This window comes from Camponotus vicinus, unplaced genomic scaffold (assembly GCF_025532165.1).
Source record: "Camponotus vicinus isolate PSW18456_S1 unplaced genomic scaffold, iyCamVici1.0 SCAF_4, whole genome shotgun sequence".
In the NCBI taxonomy this organism is placed as follows: domain Eukaryota; kingdom Metazoa; phylum Arthropoda; class Insecta; order Hymenoptera; family Formicidae; genus Camponotus; species Camponotus vicinus.
The window spans coordinates 12,595,921-12,616,156 of record NW_028141976.1 but is presented as its reverse complement, the minus strand read 5'-3'; the positions used below and the strand labels follow the sequence as shown (position 1 = coordinate 12,616,156).

Here is a 20,236-nt window from a genome sequence, read left to right as displayed (position 1 = left end):
TCTTTTATTCTTTCTCATTCAATATTTAAATTAATATATTCATGTTAATAATTTACTAAAAAATTTCATTTGTAAAGAGAGTAAAGATTAAACATTTCTTTATATATAATTAAAATAAATATGTTTTATCTTTTAATGTATAAAAGAAAACAGATACAATAATTAGATTATTAATATATATATTTTGATTTTAATTTTTTTAATTGTTTTTACAAAAAAAATGTACCTATATGTATAGAAAAAGTACGGATTTTACTCTTCTGAGAACAGAATCAAAATGGCGGCTCGCTGTGGCAGCAGTAATTAACACATCAACTGCTAGTTGTAAACAATTTGGGTTGAGCGCAGTATTGACTAATTAAACGAGAAGATACCCGCACCTAATTAAAGATAGCAAGAATACGAATAAGGTATATCGTTCTGCTTTTTTTGATTCACGTGTGTAAAATTCCAAAGTGCAGAAGACACATCTGTCAATAGTAGAGTAATATTGTTATGATTATATATGCGACTACCAGTAGTTTATAATTATTTTCAAGAAAATTTATAATTCAAATTATCTAAAGATGTTAAAATCTTTATATTTATTAAAATTGAACATTTTTTAAATATGAATCTCGAAGGTTAAGGTGGTCATCGTTGATTGCTTTTGATCATATTTTTAACATTTATTATGCATACATAGCATAAGATTCTATTGAGAAAAAAGTATTGGCAATTCGTAAGAAAATCTGTTCATTTTTCCGAAACAACTATTTTCAAATTACAATTATTATTATTATTATTATTATTATTATTATTATTATCTTCAAACAAGAATACATTCTTAATAAAACAAATATATAACAAACATTTTATATATTGACAAAATACATTTGTATACAGTAATTAAAATCTTATTGATACTTTAGAAGTATATATATGTTGTGTACATAAATATGTACATATATTATGTTTACTAATTACTAATTATTATATGTATTCAGGTAACAATCTGTGTAATCAACTGCACAAAAATACGGCGACAATTCATAATTAAAAATCGATCTACGATTAAATGGACACAATGGACAATCTGTCGGATTCATTTCGAGGAGAATTGGATTCTGTAACTTCGACGGACTCTCTTCAATTAACCACTGATGAATTTCATTTACGACACCTGTCTACACCCGATGTTTCAAATATCGAATTGTCTAAGCGAGTGGCTCTGTTGGAACTCGAGAACGAAAGGCTACGCGTCGACCTGGAAAATGCGCGAATCGATCTCAATGCTCGGGTCGCCGCGAATCAAGGTCTCAAAAACAAGATAACCGAGTTGTTTGTCGAGATGCAAACGGTAGTGCGGGACAAGCAGAAGCTGCAGAACACGTTGACCGACACCAACAGTCGTCTTTCCGCGGCGGAGGCTTCTGCAAAGTGGTACCAATCGCAAGTACATATTCTGATGGCCAGTAAGAAGAATCTACAGGTGGAAATAGACACATATCAGGGTATATTGAAACAACGGCAGCGAGCAATAGCGGATATAAACGCCAGCTATAAGAAACTGAACGTTGAATACACTGAACTCGTGCAACAGTATCAGAAGGAGAAGCAGCAGATGCAGAGTGCAATAAAAGATCTCCAATTACGCATTCAGTCTATTGACACGATACAGGACACATCAGAAGGAAATTCGACGGGAGGTAGTCCAACAGACATATCTATGGTATTGGAAACGACCGAGGACGAGTTGCGAAATACCAGAACCGAGCTGAAGACACTGGAGCAATGTCTGCTAAGCAACGAAATGGCCAGGATGTCCATGGAAAACACGTTAAGCAAGCAACGTGTCCTCATCGCGTCTATGGAAGAGAGCATACAGAAATGCGAAACGGAGAAGAATGAGACCGCCGATCTATTGCGAAAGACGCAGTTCGAGATACAAAAGTTAAGATCCGAGAATGAGACATTGCAAACATCCTTATTGATGTCTAAACGTGAACAGAGCCAGGTGGAGAATGCGATATCTCATTTAAGAATACAACTGACCAAGATGATAGCGCAATACAAACTATTGAAATCCAAGAATGCGGAATCCGAAGAAAAATTGAATAATATGCAGGATCTTGCAAATGAAAATAAACGTTTGAAGACCTTAGCGCATAAAGCAAACAGTACTTTGCTCAAAAAACTCGGAGAAGAGAAGAGTAAGATAAAAACTTTAGAGCAAAAACTCCACTGCAAACAGATGAATAATCAATTTAACGATATGGTATTTATATTTTATATTTTTAATAAAATCAATCTTTTTTTCACAATTTATAATATAACACAATATGCAATTTATAACATAAAGATATATATAAATATATATATTTATATATATATATATATATATATATATAATATATATATATATATATATATATATATATATAATATATATATATATATATATATATATATATATATATATATATAATTTTGTCTCTTAATAAATAATATAAGATTATGTTCTATAAATATATATTTGATATATCTTATTATTTCAGAGAAACAAAACGGAACATTCTTTGCGAGAATGTCTAAAACAAGCTCTGTTACGAAACAAGGTAATTTATCCCAATCAAATTACATATTTTATGTATACATGCATATAAATACAACAGTAAATAATTATTATTTACTTCATTTATTTCATTAAAACATGTATTATCAATAAGGATAAGAAAAGCAAAATATCTTGATGTTATGTATTTTATAGGATTTACAGGAGCAATTGAAGTCTATGACTAGAATAACCGACGAAAGTATCGATGAAGGATATGGTGATAGTAACAGTATTAATGCCTCCTTGATTTCACTAAACATTCCGTCGTCGTCTCTCATGAACTCAGTATTGTTAAAAAACGCTGTCGACGTTCTCGCGCGAAGTAAAGATTTTGCGATGCCGATGCAAGAAGAATTGAACGCGCTTCGATTGAAGATGGAGAGATTCCGGGATCAATGTGACATGTTAAACCAACGAAAAGATTTTCATTCCAATATCGACAATGTGATTCTTCCAAGAGATTCCATATAGTTCAAGATCTATTTTTTGTTCGCGAATACGCGAATAAAATATAGCCTTAGAAAGAGAGAGAAAGAGAGAGGGAAAAGAGAGAGAGAGAGAATAAGTAACTAAATATTCATTTAACACGATATATATTCACGTATATCGTATTAAATTGAGAGAATTTAATTCTAAAATCTAGAATTACATAATTATACATATAGTAAAATATATAAAACGCGTTTAAGTATTATTGTATATATTGTGTATTATATATTGTATTGCTAAAGAGAAATATTTAATAATAATACCATATTTGAATTATTGGTTGAAATGTAAAAAAGAAGGTCGTAAAATGACAGCAGCAATATTTATTTGTTATATTTTTGAATGTACTATATAAATGTTATATTTGTTAAATGTAATATATTTATTCCTACTTATCGCGCGCGCGAAATATTTGGTTTATTCGCTATGGAACTTTATTAAAGAACTAGATAACGAAAACAATCATGTAGTAAATAAATATAAAAATATATATAGTAACAATATTCATAATTATATAAAACTTGCATAAAGTGCGATAATTGCGTCGAATAATGTAAATGTTATTATTCTAATATGTAATATGATATACAAATGTTAGTATTACAGCATGATGAGTATTTATATATTGTTGTCAAAGAATTTTTATAAAGACATGTGTTAGATAAATTTTACAAAAATGGCTGTGTGAATATGTTTTACTAAAAATAAAATGGGACATATACACACAAGAGATAATGAATTAGTGAGTGTGACAATATGTATCGTCATATTTGTGTAGTTACAGCTATCATGGAACAAATGTAGAGACAGTATAAATCTCTCCTAAGTGTTGCGTATCTTATAACACAACAGTATTTGAACAGTATAGAAGGGCAATAAAGTTGCTGATCTTCCAGACATTTGTAAGCTTAAAGATTTATTCGACACTTAAGTTTATTATGAAAAGAAATAGAAATATGAATCACATCAATTCTGTTTTTTTCTTTCTTTTTTTTACAATAGAGATACATGATTACTTATATAATATGTATATATGTTTTAACTCTTTAATAATCTCGCTTCTAATTTCTGTATACTTGAACATTTAATTTTCTCTCTAACTCTTGTTCTTCTTACAGCGCTAAGTCACGTAAGAAGGGCGGTTCACAATTCGATGTTAATTAATATATGGACACTAACGTGAATCTTATATATAAATAATATCACAATTAAGTGATTTTATCGATAAATGAATTTTTCACAATTAAGAATTTGCTGGAATGGGCTTCCCTGATAAAAAATGAATAATATTCATATATACCTATGTTTTTACTTTTCAATGATTTCGTAATTATTTGAATATTTAATATTTCTTCTGTATTCTTTTTATAGTGCTAAGCCACATAAGTAAATGCACATTTATCGAGCTATCAAAGCTGTGAAAAACTACGGATCCAAAATACAAAATCTTGATAGAACATTAAAGGACAGGTGAAAATTCGAGTTAACAGCTATACCATCCATAAGATGATCGGGATAAAAAGCTTCATACTAAACGTGCCTAGAAGCTAAAGTTTATAAAAGCTTTGACGTGTAATAAATACAAGAGAGCTTATAATAGAAAGCAGTTTAGTTTCATATATCGATTCTCTGGATAATGGTAGATGTACAAAAATAAACAAGATTTTTAAATGAGAATTTAATTGCATATGTGTTATACATATTTTTCTTTTCTTTAGTCAAAGAAAATATGCAATATAACGTATCGCATTATACAGAAGCTACGTATATGCGGCAAGTTCTCGAATATTGTTTGCACGCATATGTGGTATATGTATGTGTATATACACACACACACACACACACACACACACACATATATATATATATATATACATACATACATACATACATATACCACATATGCATATATATGCACACACACACACACATATATATATATATATATATATATATATATATATATATATATATATATATACACGCATAAGAAATGGATGTAATAAAAAACTAAATAAAAATCATCGCTCTCTTAAAATATCACAGACATGCGTAAAAACGTAAAAGAGAGGAGTAAATAGGTACTCCCTATATATAAAGTCAATCCCTGTGTGTTCTTTTTTTTTCTTTCTTTTCTGCCTTTTTTTCTTTTTTTGCCTTTTAATAATCCAACATTCTTTGGTACTTACAAATAGAGATATAGATCGCAGGAGTAACTTAATTATCTGGCATTATAAAGAGACAGCGCGACTTTTCCACTATATGTTAGTGTAACGTATAAAAATCTTTAAAACTAAATCGGTTCAAATTATTTTTATTTGTACTTATTATATTTCCGCAAGAGTATCGATTTTAAAATAAGATATATCGTCATGTTTGAAACGAATACTAAAATATCGCGCGTATTTAGAAAGAAATATCATGAACAAAATTATAAGAGAGTTCTACATTTATAACATAATAGATTTTATCGATTACATTGTCAATTATTTATTACATGTTTCACATTTTTATGATTTTTAGCAATACTTATATTTATAAGATACACCTTAAATAAAAGAATTTTAAGAGATGAAACTTTCAAAAATAATTTAATAAATGTTTAACATTTAAGAGAAAAACCTATCTTGATTGATTATGCGCCACAATACATATACAAAATATACAAAAAAACATAATGTATATATAAAATATAGCAAAACAATCAATAGAAAGATATTAACATAATTCTCGAAATAATACAATCTTTGTTTCCAAGTGTCTTTTTATAATAGTAATTATTAAAGTATGAATTTATATATTGGCCAAAGATTTCTCCATATAATCATGATTCTTTCTCCTTTACTTATTTACAGAACAATAAGAGATGCTAAAATTTATTATTTTTTTTTATAATGTAATAATAACATTTCTAAAAAATGTTTTTAAAGCAATTCGCATATCACGAGATTTTTTTCAAATAATGCTTACGCTTTAATTTTTTTCTTTTTTTTTGTAATTTTAATTGTTGCAAAAGCGCCATAAATTATACTTTACTAATGTACTTTACTAATTATGTACGCAAATATCGCGTAACATTTAATTCAAATATGTCTTATATTCTTCATTTAGAATGTTTCGTACGGATATATAAACGATTAAAATTTAAGCACATGCTCTACTCATTATCAATATAGATGAAAAGAGACTTTATTAACATGAGTTTGTAGATAATTATTATTAAAAAATTTTGTCGTGAATAAAAAGTAATTATAGGAGAATAATGTGTGTTTCCAGAATTATATATTTGTCATGATTCTTTTTCATATATCCTTAAATAAGAATAATTCCTAAAGTAAAATACATTCCTAAAGTTTGGCCATTTATTTTTGAAACACCATCTGTATATCAGAATGTGTTAGATTCAGCTATAGTCATTTTCTTGTGTATTTCATGTATCGATTTCTTGTATTTAGCAAAAATTCGATGGAAAATTTAATTGTAAAGAATGAAACTGATATAGATTTTAAGCTATATCAAGAAAATAGAACGATTAATTTGGGAAGTGGGGAAATTTTTAATTGCAATTCAAAAGCGAAATTATTCGAATTCTCATGCGTCTAAACTTTTCTTACATTTAGCCTATTACCCTTTTGTAAGTATCACATTCATGTGGAAAAGTTTATACACGAGATTGCTAACAATTTTTTTCGCCAATATTATATGTATATGTATACATATATATATGTATATATATTATATATACATATATATTTTTCATATATACATATACATATAATATATATTTTTTATATATATGTATGTATGTATATGTATATATTTATATATGGGAAATATCTACAATAGACGATGCCATCGTCTCCTTAAAATTAGTCCTGTTTACGCGAAAATATGTAAATCGTACTATATATGATACGGAGTGCAAATACACTCTACGGAAAGAGGAACTTTACGAAACAGGAGTAACTTAAAGTAGCAGAATTAGTTCTTAGTTGTGTATGTAATACGAGATGCTTGCTCTATTTGCTTCGAATTCAACATGATGTGAGTAGCTTTACTCTTTTTTTTTCTTTTTTTATCACAATTGTCTATACTTGTCGATCGCAGGCACTTCGACTAAAAATTCAAAGTGCGGGCATCGGTGAAGAGAAATCTTCTCTAAAAAAGTTTTACTTTAAAGCATATCTCAATTTGCAAAATGTGTATTCGACAAGACTTTCAGATATGCCATATACTTTCTTCGTGAGCGGAACGTGAGCATTAAATATATATATGGCACAATTTATATATATAGTGTGTTCTAAAGATCGCAAATATTGTTCGAAGCTACTTTTTATTTTTTCTAGAAATTCTTCAAATTTATTTGCTATATTCCTTTCCTAAAAACTTTCGCATACAAGTAATGAGTTGTTGCATCCGGTTGCATCGGACTCTAATACAAAAATCAATATTGAGTTGGATATAACAATGTGATTGCATGACAAAAAGCATTATCTCCGCGACGATGAGCTTTTAATAAAAAGGATGAGAGAATCGATTGTACCGTTAGATAAATCATACAAATTATAATATAATCATTATATTATAATATAATTATTATAATATATAATTATTATAATTGTTTGGATTCAAAGTTAATGTTTTTAATAAAGTGTTCCTTTATTGTAGTGCGCGAAAATAAGAGTGTCGAGTAATAAAAACATTGGAAAAAATCAATTGACGTTAACAGATAGGTTTGATATATTCCAGATATACCTAATGAAAAAACAAAGACGAAATATTTGAACTTAAGTCATTTCAATAAGAGATCTCAAAAAAGACAATTTCGATATCCCGTTTCAATATTCCAGTGATTTACTCGCGGAAATAAAACAATACGGACGATAGATCCCAAAAAAGCTATCTTACTATAAGAAGACTGTTCATAAAGGAGACAAAATGAAGAAAGTTAGATAATGGAGGCAGCAGTTCCAAAACTTGGTGAGAAAAGAATCAATTATTATCGAACAAAAAAAGGAATCTTTCTAAAAGCAATGTTAAATAGAGATGAACACTGCTAACAAAGCGACTTTTAGAACATTCTATATATACTTCCGACAATTGTAATTGCAAACAGGAATTGAAATTGATACAATTTCATCGAGTTCTACATTTTAACATAGACTCATCAAAGTTGTAGCAATTACAATTTACAATGTATCACACAATATATCGTACATTAAGCGTAATAAATGGTATCCGTTAATTTTGATTATGTTAGATTCATACTAATGTATAAAATATCTTTATTTTCATGCAATTTTTGATTGCTTAATTTTTCTCGTAACACACTGTCATACGAGGCGGAGTGAAATACATGATGAGGCAATAACTTTGTACACTTAGATTTTTTTCTTAAAAATAATTATGTGTTTTTCTATTATTAATCGATGCCTTTCATTATTTTGAGCATAAAAGTATTGAGACAAAATAATAAAAAATGAATATTTTACGGTATTTCTTTCTCTCCCTCTCTCACAGTTTATATAAAATTATATTAAATTAAAATATAAACTATTCAATTTTTGGCTATATTATCTTTCTAATTTCTTATGCTGAATATGCGAGGATTTATATAAAAAAAATTTGAATGGCTTCGTTTACGAAAATGAAGATAATCTTGAGGTGTCTCTTATGGAAAAAAATATTACTAGTCCTCTTGATATCGTATAACTTGCCTAAGTACAATTTTTTTATATCTCTAAAAATAGCGGAAATATTTCAGATGAATAAAGTTATTGCCTTACCCTGTATGTTTCTCGTATTGTTATATTTTTTTAATATTGTCGTCTGATTATGTCCATTTAAAAGAAATGGAAAAGTTGGGTATAAATAACATTTATACAGATTGTCTTAGATTAAAAATATATAAATATTTTATGCGCAGATTGTTTGATAAATTTAAAGACATTTTTATAAGATTTTTCACAGAAAAGAATATAAGAAAATGTAAAAAAAGAACATAGAAAAATAAAGTTTCACCAATAATTTGTTTTGTTATTAAGTTTCTGAAATTCTATTTGCAAAAACATATATTTTTATCTTTTATAACAATATTTTAATAATCAAGAAAAATCAATAATTTATTTAAAAAGAGAGAATCTGCACTTGAAATATTTTGTGCTAAATCTCGAACGCCATATTTTTAAAAGTAATCATCATCTCTCTTAAGTATATTCTCCTAGCAGATTTAATGGAATTATCTGGCTTTAAACTTTGTTTCTTTAACACAAAGAATGCCTTTTTCATTAATAGGAAAATAAGATAATCATATAATGCTAAAAACGCAAAAGGAGATAATATTGAGCGTTCGTTTGTAGACGTAATCGGAGAGACGACAAAATCAAAAAAAGATAATCATCGCGGATGAAATTGAGAATAATCTTTTCGTATTCGCGGCAGTGAATATAAAAAGTTAACGTGTGACATTTGAACCATCAGTTCTTCTCGTTCTGCAAAGTTATCACTTTAAGATTTATTTTTATCTCCTGTGTCGCTGACAAGTTAAATTGCTTCAAGAAAATCTGTTCTGTATTTTCTTAGACATTCGTAATTTGATACAATTAGAACACAATAGGTTTAATGTATACATAAATGTCGATTCTCTCTTACAGGATGTTTAAAAATTCGCGATACAAAGTTTATGTAATACTCATTAAAATAAACAGATCTTAAAAAGTGTCCAAAAAGCAATTATTTTCAAATTATAAAAAAAACATTTTTTATTAATTCACATTAATTCATATTTCAGATGATATTTAAATATCTAATATAATATTATACAATATATGTAAATAAAATGTAATATAAATACTCTGTAGACGCGAGCTTTTTAAATGTCGAAGAAAAGGCCGTTCGTATCGTTTGCGATATTTAACATTCAAAATCTTGCTTCATTTAACATCGTTTTGCAAGAAACGAGAAGAGGACCGATGGTTTCTCGAATGTCACGAAATCCCGCATAAACTAAAAAATAAAGAAATAGAAGTGAGAGGAACTAAGGCGAAACGATATCAACTACTTTGTACGGTCGCGAATCGTTCGCGGAACAAAGAGCACCACGGCCTCGATCTACGTAGACAGTCCAGACGGAAAGTCGCGACGCATCTCGTCATCGCCGCGACGTTGGCGGCGACGACGGTGGGGATGCTGCCGTCAAACAACGACACCTATAAGTTTATTATCGCGGTGAGACTATTCGAGAATAGACAATCACCGTATATTACACTGACGTATATTATGCTACTAATGCTAATCAGAATATTGTATACACTTAGCGAAAGATCGAAGAAGGGATCAGACCAGACTCGAGTGGCGACCTTGTCACGAGCCCATTGTCATCTGGGAGTAGATTCCGCTTGCCTAACTCTGTCAAAGTGGCGCCGGTAATGGGCCCGACCGCGACCTCGATGCCGGTGACCGTGATTATGATTGTTGTGGCCGTGATTATGTTGCATCTGACGCGGTTGATATTGCGAGTTATGATTGTTCTGGGTCTGGTGATGCGTCGACTGCTTGGAGTGCTGCAAACGATAAAAGAAAACGCTCGTTTGATAAAAGCCGACAGAAAATCAAGAGTCTGGATGACAAAATATAATGAAAAAAAAAAAGAAAAATCTGTTAGTAAATGAGAAAATTATTGATCATTAGTCAAATCTCAAAATGAAGTTCATACTCGCAAAATGAGGTTTATACTTACTGTTTCCAGTTGCTTTGAAAATAATATTACTAAGTTTCCAGGTTTACATAGTTTTGGACAAAACCTTATTTTTCCAGATTTCTTTGATCGGGAACTTCACATTACATTGCGTTTAAAATTAAGCGGACGATTATGCGTGCAAATTCATATAGCAAAACTATCTATTTTTATGTCCCATTTCCTTAACAGTGGATTCATATATCCAAATAATTTTTTTTCGTTTTCATTGTTTCCATCGTCGAAGCATGGTTGACTACTCACCACCTGAGTAACCGATTGCACAGTGGTATTTGAATATGCGTTCAAGCTCGTGCTAGGAGGACTGACTTCTTCCGTAGTAGCTGCGGGATCGTCCTCCGTCCTTACCAGCATCTTGACACCCTCGGCTTCAAGATCGATTATACCACCGCGTTGCTGCTGCCGTAGATACAAAGCGGCCATCTGTTTCTGGAGTTCCCTCAACTCAGCGGTAACGGAGAAATCGGTAGCTGCTTCAACGTCGATCGGCGGCGGGGCCGACCATAAGCTCTCGACATCACAATTGATCGATTCCCGGCAAACTGGGCATATAGCCTAAAGAATAAATGAATAAATATTAGTATAAATATAATAAATCTCGCAAAAAAAGAGAAACGGAAAAATATTTTGCAAACATCACGAGATTGATGGATGAAATGAAATCATTACTTAGCGCAAAATGTTTCATTTACATAACATAAACATACTTGAAACTTATTTGTGGTATCTTGTTGCCACTGTGGTAACTTTTCCTGTTCTTCTCTATAATATCTCTCGGCGGCAGCAACGTGCGCTGCCAGACAGTGCGAATGAAAGTAATGATAGCATTCCGTTTTTGTGAATTCATCCCCCTCCCGGAAGCCGTACAAGCAAACAGCGCACTGATCGGTGGGAAGATTGCTCCTTGTCAAATGTTCTCGTATTAACTGAATTATTATTCCATTATCATTATATATATTAGCATTATTTATAATTAATAATTTGTTTATTATTTTTCTTATTTACTATGAATTTAGTATTAATAATTTATTTATCAAAATCATTATTATTCTTAATTATTTATATTATTTATTACAAAAAGATCATAAATTACTAATAAACTTATAAATATTATTTTAATATTATTCTTGATAATATATAAGAGCCTATATAAAGAGAAAGTTCATATATATCTTTGTATAATTAAAGAATTATAAAAAATTTAATTAAAGAAATTTATGATCTTTTTACATGTTCTTTTAAACAATAAATTTTGTCCAGATAATAATATTCAAATACATATGTATGTGTGTGAGGAAAAAATATTTTTAATATTTCAATATATGCCCAAATTATGTGAGAATATAAAATAAATATAATTTATAAATTATATAGCAGATGCTTCATATTAAAAAAGTGAAAACTCTTTAAAAGATTTCATAGGAATTTGTATATATAAATTTTCTCACGACTTTTCTTCTATAGAGATATAAATGGAAGAAAAATATATTTCTCTTTTTTCTGTTTTTACTATTTTGAAAATGTTTTGAAGATGTTACATAAGTGCTTAACAAAACAATTGAAAATAATAAAGAAAAGAACGTCCAGCAAATTTGCAATACAGATTTTATTGTTATATACATAAAGGTATGCTATTTTAAAATCCAAGTTTTTAAATGTTTCAAACAAAAATTCTTGAAAAACAGATACTTCAGATATTTAGAGTAAATAGATTATTATCTATTTACTCTTATTATCGCTATTTTTTTGCACAGCAGAATTCAAACGATAAAAGATAAATTGTCGATAAAAAAAAATAAGAAACTGATAGGAGGGTTTTTTACCTCAATTAACTCGAACATGACTGGCTGACCTATGAAGTCTTTGCACTTGGCCTCCGCGTCGGATTGCATCAGCTTCACCGTGTCCTCGTCCAATCCTCTGGGATTTCTCAGATTGATAACCGGCGAGATATCCGGGTAGCCCGAGGGTAATCGAACGATCAAAGTAACACAAACATATTGAGATTGCGAATCCTCACCGGTCGATGGGAACAGTATCGTTTCAATACACTCTGGTTCTCCTCTGTACAAACATGAATTACTGTTAGAAACAGTAAAAAGAATTAATTAATGTTATAAATCACCTAACACCAGAAACACCATATATTTGTAGCAATCTGCATACATATTGCAAATAAATTGCAATTAAATATTAATGAAAATTATACCCAAAAGAGATTAGTTTTGTGTCTATATGTGTATATATTAAAAACTATACATATAAAAATCTATAGGAATAATATAAAATATATTTTTAAGAAAAATTAATATCTACAAATTTCTGTTGAAAATAACTGTTTTTAAAAAATAAGATATTTTAAAAGTTGTAGTTCCACTTTGATGGAAATTTATTATAATTTTATAAAAAGTCTGAACAAAATATGTATGATAATCATTCAACTTTATTTTAATGTTAATATTTTTTTTACATAAAATTAACAAGAATTGCAAAAATCTTTAAAATATATACCTATCATTTTCCTTAATGTTGAGTTCATTGTCCAGTAGGATTGCTTTTAATGCTTCAATCTCATCAGTAACTCTAAAAATCACAAACATGAAAATAATTATGTTTGAATTTTCATTTAAAGTGATTGGAACAGCTGATCAAATATATTGTTAGAGAAGATAAGATAGAAGTTAAAACATCATACAACCTTAGATTTATAAAAGCATACATATTTACTTATGCATGCTTTTACTTAAGTGAATACAAAAAGTTGGTTGACAGGTGTTTGCTTCCTATTTTTTTCACTTTTCACATGCAATATTTAAATGTACCTTTGCGTAACATTATTTAATAAATTTATATTAACAAAAAAAGTGATTAGAAAACATGGCAACAGAATAATTATACTAATAATGAATCTGTACAAACATATGTTGCAGACTGATATGTGGACAGGAGGAGATTGAAAAGGAGTTGATAGGACACGATTTAAGAGGCGTCCAAGAAATATTTTTCGGAAAGGCCGAGACGAGAGAGACTCGGTCGCAGAGCAACAGCGTCGCGAATTCCAGAGCCAATCGTCCAAATCAATCACTTTATCGCCAGTTATCGACAATTATCACCGACGATATTTACCGTTCGTCCACCATCGCGTCCGACATGGTTTCTCGTCGGATGGATCTCGCCGAATAAGCCGCGTTTCTCTCCAAAGGGCGATTCTCCGTCGCGGATAACGCCACTCGCTTCGCGAGAGCGTCAAATAAATGCACGTCAATATTGAAATCCTTCTGCTAGAACAGCCGACCGCGAGCGGATCCGATTGGCAAATCCGTCGATCGCCCGTTCGCCAATCGTCGCTCGTCCCATGACGGCCAATGACGTAGCGCGGTTGGACGCGCACCCTACATCTGTCAAACAGCGAGTTTGTCCAGCGCGCCCATTGGCTGTCGGATGGGGAATTTCTAGGATCCCGTCGTAGCGACCAATCGGCGCGTTCGATGAAGCTTATCGCATGACAAATGTAACATGGCCCTAAAGTAAAACTAGTGTCACGTGATCGCGTAGTGGGAGAGCAGCGCAAAAGGAGAATTCCAGTTTACGGCGGCGTAAATCTGTCCTAGAATTCACGGTAATCGTAAAAATATAGTAAGAGCTCTAATAATTTTAAGTATTTCGATAAAAATCTTTTTAAATTTACATATACAGGGTGACCCATTTTAACTTAGGCAGCCAAATAACTCGAAAAATAAGCAAGATAGAGAAAAATGTTTTAGACAAAAGTTGTATGGTTTCGAGGGGGCCATAAGATGGTATCATTGGTTTGACCTTGAAGAGTCATTTGAAGGTCACGTGAAGGTCACTTCAATTTTTTTAAATGGAATACCCTATATATTTTTGTACATTCTTGTAGCTTATTTCGAGAGCTTTCCAAAACACTATAATTAAGTACCTTTCCGTTAAGTACTTTTTGAGTTATGATGCTTGAAATAATTTCTTAATTTTACATAAACCGTAAAATATCTTGTAAAATATTCATTTTTCGATTATCTTACCTTAATACTTTTATGTACAAAATAATGAGAGGAATCAATTGGTGTAAAGAAAACACATAGTTGTTTTTAAGAAAAAATATGGAATTGTTAATTGCAAATTACATATTTTTTCTTCGAAACAACTATGTGTTTTCTTTACACCAATTGATTCCTCTCATTATTTTGTACATAAAACTATTAAGGTAAGGTAATCGAAAAATGAATATTTTACAAGATATTTTACGGTTTATGTAAAATTAAGAAATTATTTCAAGCCTCATAACTCAAAAAGTACTTAACGAAAATGTACTTAATTATAGTGTTTTGGAAAGCTCTCGAGATGAGCTACAAGAATGTACAAAAATATATAGGATGTTCCATTTAAAAAAATTGAAGTGACCTTCACGTGACCTTCAAATGACTCTTCAAGGTCAAACCAATGATACCATCTTATGGCCCCCTCGAAACCATACAACTTATGTCTAAAACATTTTTCTCTATCTTGCTTATTTTTCGAGTTATTTGGCTGCCTAAGTTAAAATGGGTCACCCTGTATACTCTTCTACGAGGTATAATTACTGAAAAGTTTCTATTCACTCTGCGAGACACACGAGACTTGAGTTTGAATTTAATGTACCTTGCTTGGAAGGTAAATTAGACAGTCTGCATGTCTATTTTATATAAGACGATGCATCACGTAAAACAGTTCATTGATTATTAATCTTCTGTTCAGCTATAACAATTTTATTATGTCCAGATACGATATGTCGGACCCACAAATGCCGATTCCAAAAGTGAAGGTACAACTTGATCATTCAGCCAATGATATTTCAGTGGAACGAATGATTTATTATAAATACTACGTGAATATTTTTGATTCATCATTAAAATGACCTGTATAAATATTTTACCACTTGTACATTATTTTATTTTTTTTTCATGTCTGTGGCCCATGTGCCACCGGCCGAGATACATACGATTATTTTCTCTGTCCACCAAGAAACCTTTACCGTGTCGAAGACCATCCATGAATTCGCCCTCGTACCAACAATTGTTGTTCCACTCCAGGAAACCTCTCCCTTGAATCTTATTACGCTCAAACTGACCCTGCATTATTTTGAATCTTATTACGCTCAAATTGATCCTTCATTTATTTCTGCTGATTCTCAATTCTTGACACTAATTAATGCGAATAAATATTATATTTTTCAGGATAACACGTCAGGATACCTCGATTCAATTTAAAAAAAAATGTCAACTCAAGTAAATGAAACGGAAACTTTGAAATATGTTAAGCTTATATTAAACATTTATTAATTACATAAAATTATAGAATTTTCAAAATTTTATACCCACCGGGATTTTTATTGAATGCGATAGATACATATTTTCTCGATACCTTGTAGTAGACACCATTATGCCATCTGTATGTCCCTTCGCCCTCCATCATCTTCCTGCTGATGCGGCCGCGATAAGAATTTTTATTGTAGAATTTTATATCGGCAAATTCATCCGGTAATGAAAGTTTCCAGGACGGAATGGATATTTTATCTTTCTCTTCCTTTTTTTCCTTAATAACTGAACCATCACTTCTGTCATTTTCCTCTTCATTTTCCTTGATAGCTTCAGCATCATCCTCGTCCGGTTTCCTCACAAGCGGTTTTTTCCTTAGGAAATAGCCATCCCATCTGTGCATATTGATCGAATTAAATCAATAATGCATGGTAATTTTTTATTTATTGCGTTAAATCAGTATAATTACTCAAGGACGAGAACCGGAAGTATGTCATTGTACAATAAATAAATAAACTCTTCTCTAGCTGTATATTTGCGACGTTTCTCAGCCAATACATCCTCAAAGGATAATTCCTCCTCCGCAATTTTATCGATTTTCATCGAAATTACATCTTCCTCCTCGTGCAAATCTTCTGCTTCGTGTTCTTCATCTTCCGATCTTTCATCACGAGGAGCTAAAAATTCCGGTTTCTTTCTACATTTACGTAAAATTTCTTCTTGCAGCGCTCTCAAGTCCAATTCCTTTATCTCATATTCCATGTTAGCCTTCAATTAATGTGTAATGATATTTAATATTTATTACGCATATATATATATGCAAATTTCTATTTGATAACAATATGAATTTGCTCTTATTGCAAAATTACATGAAATAAAAGAAAAAGACATGAAAAATATTTGACATGTAACACTATGTTCACATAATAGTCAGAAAAATGATGTAATAGGAAACGAGTTGTTAAGTTATTATGTCTTTATAGATATTTAATGCAAAAGTTATTTATTGGTTATTGATTAATAATCTGTTTTTATATTTGATTTACGAAAAAAATATATAAATATATATATGATATAAAATGCTGAAAAAGAAAGTAAATGTAACACTATTGATAATTTCTAAATAGATATTTTGGAAACATCAATTTTATCTTTCAATTTTACATATTAAAATTTTAATTATCTTATAAATTTTTCATATATTTAAAATAAATTTTATGTTTTTCTATTATTATAATACTAGAAAAATTTTTTGAGTTATGTAAACTATTACAATCTTATTAGAAATTTTGCTAATTTCTACTTTTCTTTAGTTTTCATACTAATAATTCTTTTTTATTTTATAGTTTATGCCATTTTGCGATGAAGACGAAGACATTGAACCCATTGTTTTCCATATTCCAGCGGTATATAGCGATAAAGTCAAGATACACGATTGGTAAATATTATACATCTTTTTAAATTTCCATTAAAAATAAAACTATAAGACTTACTAATAAAAAAATAATAAAAAAAGATGGCTCAATAAAAAAATTTATATATTATATAATTTATAATAATATTATATATTATAATTTATAATAATGCAAAAGAGTTACATAAATATAAACACGGAAGATGGAATTAAAATCACTTAATTTTGTTTTATGATACTTCTTTTTTTCTATCTCTATCTTTTTAAATACAGATTCTTGTAATATAAATTTTTTTAAATCTCTCTATCTCTCCTCATTCTTTTGTAAACGCAAGAAAAATCTTTTAGAAGAGCTTTTTTTAACCGAATCTTTTCTACTATAAATTAACTTTGGAAAGATAACTGTGTATGTCGCTTACATAAACATAAACAAATCGCGACGGAAATCACATACACATGCAAAGCGTATCGCACAGGCCTTTTAATGGAAATGAGGGGGAGTAGTTACGCGATAATACAGACGAAACCGTGCGATTGTTATACGTAGCAACGCGCTTTACTTCACGAATCTGACAAGAACACCCACGTTTGTATTGCATATCATTATTTGATACAATGCCAGCAATCGTAAAATTTTAATTTATAATAGTTATTAGTTTTGTCTAAAAAAAAACTCAAGATAAATCTTTATCGTTATCAGAGAGAAGAAATGGAGTAAGTTTATTTATTTATTACTCAATCTAGTAATATTCAAAATAATGTCATAATATTTGATTTTTTTTAGGATATTATTTAATGAATAGAAATTTATTATATAATACATGTATAAATTTTAGCCAAAATAATTATAAAATTTCTTTCTCAATAATTTTACTGAAATTATTAATTAATAGGCAGATGAAAATTTTGTCTGAGCCTAGAGACAATACAGATATATTTCCACCGAAGGGAAACCTTCACAAATCCTCGTATCAAAGACTCGGTTCAGAGGATGAAGGCACTGGAATTTCGGAGACACGTGCCATGTTGTCACAAATTGGGATGAAAGACGAGTACAAGCCGATTACTTATCCACGACGCAGTTTACTTACAATGCAATCGTTAGCTTCGGCGGAGTATGTATTTTATGCTTAAAAAATATCAGGCAAACTGAAAAGGAGATTTCTCTCGAAATTTATAAAAATAAATTATTTCGTAATTATAAGGAAAGACAATTATTACGAGAAATCGCTATCTATTTTTAACAGCAAGATAAGAGTCTCCGGATATCACCTTCTCATTTGATATTATTAAATAATAAATTTAAGATTTCAATTATAAAAATTTGTTTTTTTATTGTTATACAATTATGTAAAGATGTTATATGAGTCTTAAAAAATTTATGAATAGATTATAGGTGATCCACAACATTTCTTTTATACACATAATTATTAAAGAAATTACAAGTCGCAGTTTATTAATAATTATTTAATAATGAATTAATTTTTAATTATATATATATATATATATATATATATATATATATATATACAGGGTGTCCCAGGTATCTTCCGTCCAAAAAAAAAGGCAGATTCTCTGGCCAATTTAAAAACGATTTTTCCTCAGCGAAAATGTCGCGGCACTAATAGTTTTCGAGTTATAAACGATTGAAAATAAAGGGTTTTTCGCAAACTAAGGCTTATGGGAATAAAATATTAATAAAGTCACATTCTTTAGTTAATTTTAGGTAGAGTTTACTTTAATAGAATTTTAATTTAAGGCTTAGTTAAAAAGATACATGATGACAAAAATTGGGAATATGCAAAAAATAATGATCTCCCTCGACATTTTCGCTGAGGAAAAATCGTTTTTAAATTGGCCAGAACATCTGTCTTTTTTTTTGGACGGAAGATACCTGGGACACTCTGTATATATAATTAAAAATTAATTCATTATTAAATAATTAAATAATATTATTAATAATTAAAACGATGGTAGAATGTGACGTATCATTTTTTAGAAAGGATTACGAAGAAAAGGAATTAAAATTAACCGATATTCTGCTGGATCCCATGGCGATTTGTCAGATGGACTATCGCACCAGTATGAGTAGAGATTATCGTTCACCTTATCCTCCGAAACCGAAGCCACCACCATCGCCACCGCCACCGGAACCGTGGTTGTTAAATCGACGTACCATCGGTTACAGTCCTCAAGATTTAGAGAATCGTTGCGGATACCACACATTTCTAGACGACGACATGGATCTTCATCAGAGAATAGCACAATTAAAAATGAGCAGAGGCAAATTGTACGAAATTCGATGATAAACAGCAACAAAATTCTATCGATGACTGATAAATTAAACACATTGTGTAAATATATATAACTTTTGCTTATCATTTTATCAAATGGATTTGCATCACAAATAGTTTTAAACTAAACTAAAATTTTCTAATAGTTTTAAACTAAACTATTCATTAGAAAATTATCTAACGTATTTCAATAGATATAAAAATATTTTAATAAATATTAGAATATTTTAAATAAATTTGGAACACATATATGAATGTGCAAAATGAACAAAACTTTCTCTTTATTATTCAGAAAAATAAAATGTTTAAGAATTAATAAAATATTTTTCTGACGAGCTGATTTTTATCCTTGCTCGTCATCATGTCTTACTC

The 20,236-nt window shown here is 29.8% G+C and overlaps 4 protein-coding genes across 7 annotated transcripts; 2 read left to right on the top strand and 2 right to left on the bottom strand.

The window, feature by feature from the left end:
* Positions 1-229: 229 nt before the first annotated feature.
* Positions 230-3,984, top strand: LOC145970055 (uncharacterized). The gene is made up of 4 exons (XM_083096474.1): positions 230-410; positions 987-2,257; positions 2,538-2,597; positions 2,750-3,984. The coding sequence occupies exons 2-4, from the start codon at positions 1,058-1,060 to the stop codon at positions 3,065-3,067; spliced, it is 1,578 nt and encodes a 525-aa protein (XP_082952600.1). The 5' UTR covers positions 230-410; positions 987-1,057; the 3' UTR covers positions 3,068-3,984.
* LOC145970058 (E3 ubiquitin-protein ligase RNF25) lies at positions 3,765-14,152 on the bottom strand. Of its 2 annotated transcripts, none has more exons than XM_083096478.1 (6): positions 13,968-14,152; positions 13,353-13,424; positions 12,665-12,923; positions 11,549-11,767; positions 11,085-11,396; positions 3,765-10,647 (listed from the first exon to the last, which is right to left on the bottom strand). In XM_083096478.1, the coding sequence occupies exons 1-6, from the start codon at positions 13,991-13,993 to the stop codon at positions 10,462-10,464; spliced, it is 1,074 nt and encodes a 357-aa protein (XP_082952604.1). In that variant the 5' UTR covers positions 13,994-14,152; the 3' UTR covers positions 3,765-10,461. The 2 variants fall into 2 exon arrangements, with proteins under 2 accessions (XP_082952604.1, XP_082952605.1); XM_083096479.1 differs by having other exon boundaries at positions 12,665-12,905; positions 13,968-14,151.
* Positions 14,153-15,604: 1,452 nt separating this feature from the next.
* Positions 15,605-17,003, bottom strand: LOC145970041 (uncharacterized). 3 transcript variants are annotated; one of them, XM_083096450.1, is made up of 4 exons: positions 16,626-17,003; positions 16,263-16,551; positions 15,841-15,970; positions 15,605-15,757 (listed from the first exon to the last, which is right to left on the bottom strand). In XM_083096450.1, the coding sequence occupies exons 1-4, from the start codon at positions 16,916-16,918 to the stop codon at positions 15,723-15,725; spliced, it is 747 nt and encodes a 248-aa protein (XP_082952576.1). In that variant the 5' UTR covers positions 16,919-17,003; the 3' UTR covers positions 15,605-15,722. The 3 variants fall into 3 exon arrangements, with proteins under 3 accessions (XP_082952576.1, XP_082952575.1, XP_082952577.1); XM_083096449.1 differs by lacking the exon at positions 15,605-15,757 and having other exon boundaries at positions 15,764-15,970; XM_083096451.1 differs by lacking the exon at positions 15,605-15,757 and having other exon boundaries at positions 15,878-16,042.
* LOC145970619 (uncharacterized) lies at positions 15,621-19,938 on the top strand. Its single transcript, XM_083097496.1, is given in 6 exon segments — positions 15,621-15,663; positions 17,503-17,594; positions 18,464-18,685; positions 19,570-19,869; positions 19,871-19,898; positions 19,900-19,938. Coding segments are annotated over 6 exon segments (717 nt in total). The 5' UTR covers positions 15,621-15,627.
* Positions 19,939-20,236: the final 298 nt, after the last annotated feature.

Excerpts from the sequence above, each read along its gene's own strand:
- LOC145970055 (XM_083096474.1), top strand. The coding sequence starts at position 1,058 with ATGGACACAATGGACAATCTGTCGGATTCATTTCGAGGAGAATTGGAT. Across the intron at positions 2,258-2,537 it reads ATAATCAATTTAACGATATG|AGAAACAAAACGGAACATTC; the intron begins GTATTTATATTT and ends TTATTATTTCAG. Across the intron at positions 2,598-2,749 it reads AAGCTCTGTTACGAAACAAG|GATTTACAGGAGCAATTGAA; the intron begins GTAATTTATCCC and ends TGTATTTTATAG.
- LOC145970058 (XM_083096478.1), bottom strand. The coding sequence starts at position 13,993 with ATGTCGGACGCGATGGTGGACGAACG. Across the intron at positions 12,924-13,352 it reads AACATTAAGGAAAATGATAG|TAATTCATGTTTGTACAGAG; the intron begins GTATATATTTTA and ends TGTTTCTAACAG. Across the intron at positions 10,648-11,084 it reads TGCAATCGGTTACTCAGGTG|CACTCCAAGCAGTCGACGCA; the intron begins GTGAGTAGTCAA and ends TATCGTTTGCAG.
- LOC145970041 (XM_083096449.1), bottom strand. The coding sequence starts at position 16,918 with ATGGAATATGAGATAAAGGAATTGGACTTGAGAGCGCTGCAAGAAGAA. Across the intron at positions 16,552-16,625 it reads CTTCCGGTTCTCGTCCTTGA|ATGGGATGGCTATTTCCTAA; the intron begins GTAATTATACTG and ends CAATATGCACAG. Across the intron at positions 15,971-16,262 it reads ATAATGGTGTCTACTACAAG|GGTCAGTTTGAGCGTAATAA; the intron begins GTATCGAGAAAA and ends AAAATAATGCAG.